Below are 3,507 nucleotides of genomic sequence, written 5' to 3'. Positions count from 1 at the left end.
CATGGCAAAGGGCAGCGCCTGTGGCACACAGCTTTTGAAGGTAAATGCAGAGCCGGTTGGTGCGGTGCGCACTGGCTGTCTCTCAGGGAGTTTCGCTCTTGCAGTCCAGACTTTGCTCTATCTCGTTGTTTTATCTCCTCCAGATAGTGCTTCAGCTCCCCAGTGCTTCGTTTTGCTTCCTCCACTTGTGCTCCAGGTTCAGTAGCTTGTGCTAGGCTTGACTCTTCTAGCAGCTCCTGGTGTCCGGTGTGAAGCTTTCCTTGCAGAAGGACTCTTGTTGCTTCGTGCATGTGCCTTCCAAGTGTATATCCGTGCCATGGAGCTCGCTCCAAAAGGGTTGCTAAGCATCCTGAGGCAGTGTGGCTTTTCTGGCAAAGGTAGCTCCTGGATTCATCTTGAAATTGTAGGGCGAGGTGGGGAAAGGCAGAAGCTTTGAAAGCCTGGCCTTGCTTTGGGACAGGCTCTAAAGGATTCCTGTGCCCACACTTCTTCTTGATAGCCCCCATTGCACGTCTGGGGTGAAATGCGGGGAAGTCCCTGGCTGTGTTTGCAGGGGCTGGGGAGCCGGCACACGCGGATGCTCAGTGCCTGCGCGGGTCTGCGGCAGCCCGGAGCGCTGCATCGGGGGAACGTGAAATGCTTCGTTCATCAGAAAGAGACACTCATCTGCTTCTGGGTGTTTAACTGTCAGCGTGAACTGCTGATCAGTGGTGGTGGCATTGGGAGCCACTCGACTTTGTCTTGAGCACATCGTGCTTGGGCCAAGGCAGGTTTGAAACCCTGAGAAAGGAACCGTTCGGCTTATTTTATTTCTTCAACTCTGGTAAGCAGTGATGAAAATAAATTTTGATTTGGGAGCTGAGGAGGCTCTTCTTTCTTTTTCGCTGCCAGGAACTAAACTTAAAACAGCTGATAGAATTATTCACATTTCCCTGTTCCTCCCGGAGGGAAAATGTGACCGTCAAATCACTTGGAGAAACTGTGCGATCATGAGATTGAGCTCGTGCTTATCACTTTCCATACACCCTGCTTTATGACACACAAACTACATGGTGAAGGCTTTTTCCCTCTTTGCCTTCCCTTTTTTCTTTCCACCTGGACAGTTAGTAAGAATGGGCAATGGAAACCCCGGCTGGAAGGGAATAGTTTCTATGAACAGAGAAAATAAACGGCAGAAACAGTTTTCTGGTCTGTATCAGGAATGGGCTGTCAGTTTAACAGCAAGCAGGACTCTCTCCAACCTCTCTGTTCATGCTGGACTTCAAGCTTGAAAACAGAGACTAATTTAAGTTAGGAGAGACATATGGGGGTCTTTGTCAAGCCCCTGCTCAAAATTGGACCAAACCTGGAATTGGAGCCAACTTTGCAGTTGGGTCGAGCTTCTCAGGGATGTATCCAGCTGAAATGATGGTATTTCCAAGGATGGAGAACTGGGTCCTTGCTGGAGTGTTTGACCACCCTCGAGGTGAAGAATTAACTTTTTTCTTGCGTCGAATTGGATTTCCCTTGCTGCTCTTGCATTGTGTCTTGTCCTTCAGCTGGGCACCTCCAGAACGAGTCTGGGAGAGACCCAGGTCCCTGTGTGAAACTCAAGCCACCCCCCATGTTTTACTGCTGCTAATCTCCTGCAATCATTTATTAGTGCCCTTATCCTCCAGTTTATGACTGTAATTAACTCGAGGTGTGCTTGCAGGGGGCTGTTTTAAACCACCACCTTCAGCCTGCATGACGAATGGATCACTCATCCGTGGTGCACCCACCTGCATAGCCCTTTAGGAGCAATAGCGGTGGCGCGTGCCTGCCCCTTGGCTTTGGCAGTGCCTCCCTGGGCAGGTTTCAACGTGGTGTGTGGTGGTGGGACCAGTTCTGCTGTGGCACCTCAGCAGAGAGAGCATCTCCCATGACCCCAGGCTTGAGAGTGGCTGTCCCTGGTGAGCTGCCACCATGAGCAGAGGGAGCAGGTCCTGCTGTGCTGGCGTGTGCTCACACAGCTACAAGGTTGCCTTGGCTACCGGCTTGTCTGTAACCAGAGGAAAGCTCAGAACAGGGCTATCTTCTGGCCTTTTCCCTTCTCCCCACGGAGGTTTCACCGTTCCTTCCTTGAGGAATGTGGGGCTCTGGCTCCTGCGAGCTTTGGGGCATGGGCTCTGCATTCCACCCAAACACTGATGGTGCCACGGTCTCTCCCAAGCCTGCTTGGTGCCTGGCTTCTGACCAGGCTCACTCAAAGCCAAGCTCCTTATTTTTAGTGACCATGTTGAGTATTGGCTGTTCCCGAGAATGCTGTGGGGTGCAGATATGGAGTTGGCTGTCATTAGTGGAGTCTCACCCCACTAACACACCCTCTTCCTGGCCAGACCCACGCGTCTCAGCAAAGGCTGAACACCTCTGGGAGTTGGGGGAATGATTCCAATGAGGTCTTGGGCCTGTATGTCCTTCAAAGTGCTTTTTCCAAGATAGGGACGTGTGGCCAGAGCTCCTGCTGGGGTTCTGAATATGACCAGGTTTATTTTCCAGCCTCTATGTTCTGCAGAAGGGGAAGGTGCAGCACGCTTGGCTTCATTCTCCACCCTTTCCTGCTGGGTTTCTTTGCCCTGTCTATCACGTGTGGGTAGGGTAGCACAGCTCTTGGGTTCGTGCTTTATTTCCCAGGGTTGGGAGAGTTTGGAAACATGAATCTCTTCACCCTACCACCCCCCCAGAGAAGATTTGAGTAGTGCCTGCTGGAGCAGGGGTTGGTGTCCAGGAGGCTCTGGGAGCTGCTCCTAGACTATAGTCTGATGTGTGTCCTCTTTTGTGCACTCCTTTAAGCTTCCACTGCATAGCCTTCCCTGGGGGTTTCCTCACCTTTGTGCTGAAGGTTGAGATCAGCTCATGTGCTCCTGATTGCCTGTGTTTGAAGGAAGGCCCTGCTGAAAACCCAGTGCCTGCTCTGGGGTGAAGGAGGGGGTGCCATGTGTTAAAACCGTGTATTCCTGTGCCTCCCATCACTAGCTGGGCTGGGAGGATGGTGTTGGACTGGGAGCAGGGAAAAGGGCCAGGATGGGGTTGATGTCTGTGCTCTGTGTCCTTTGCAGAGAATGGACCTGTCCCCGTCACAAAGAACCCACCCCAGGCCTTGCCCTGCACTCAGCTCCTCGTCTTTGTGGCCACACCGGACTGTGATGAGTTTCCCAACCTGAACTCCAAGGAGAGCTGTGAGTATGGAGCTGGGGAGCAGGAGGGAGCGCGGCTGTTCCTGTGCCTGTCAGCTGGAAGTAGCACTGTGCAGCTCTTGCCCTCACTTGCAGGGAGGCAGCAATGCAGCAATCCTTGCTGGTTACTGAGAAACCGGGGCAGGGAGGGAGGCACTTCCCTAAGGGTGCTGATAAAGCAGTGAGAGAGGGTTAAAACAAAGAAGAAACCCCCAAATCTGTTCTCCGGGATCTAAGGTGCAGTCCTAGAATAGAATCACAGAATCAACCAGGCTGGAAAAGACCTTTAAGCTCATCAAGTCCAACCATTCCC

The 3,507-nt window shown here is 52.4% G+C and overlaps 1 protein-coding gene across 1 annotated transcript in view; it reads left to right on the top strand.

The window, feature by feature from the left end:
* Positions 1–3,077: 3,077 nt before the first annotated feature.
* HEXA (hexosaminidase A (alpha polypeptide)) overlaps positions 3,078–3,507 on the top strand; it is a gene marked incomplete at its 5' end in the record, with an annotated part of 6,534 nt that continues 6,104 nt past the window's right edge. Inside the window, one exon of the mRNA XM_010011599.1 lies at positions 3,078–3,197. Coding sequence (XP_010009901.1) covers positions 3,078–3,197 — 120 coding nt within the window. The remainder of the gene's footprint in view (positions 3,198–3,507) is intronic.

This window comes from Nestor notabilis, unplaced genomic scaffold (genome assembly GCF_000696875.1).
Source record: "Nestor notabilis isolate BGI_N333 unplaced genomic scaffold, ASM69687v1 scaffold11973, whole genome shotgun sequence".
NCBI lineage: Eukaryota > Metazoa > Chordata > Aves > Psittaciformes > Psittacidae > Nestor > Nestor notabilis.
Note: the sequence above shows the minus strand (reverse complement) of the source record. Positions and strands in the feature narration are given on the sequence as shown.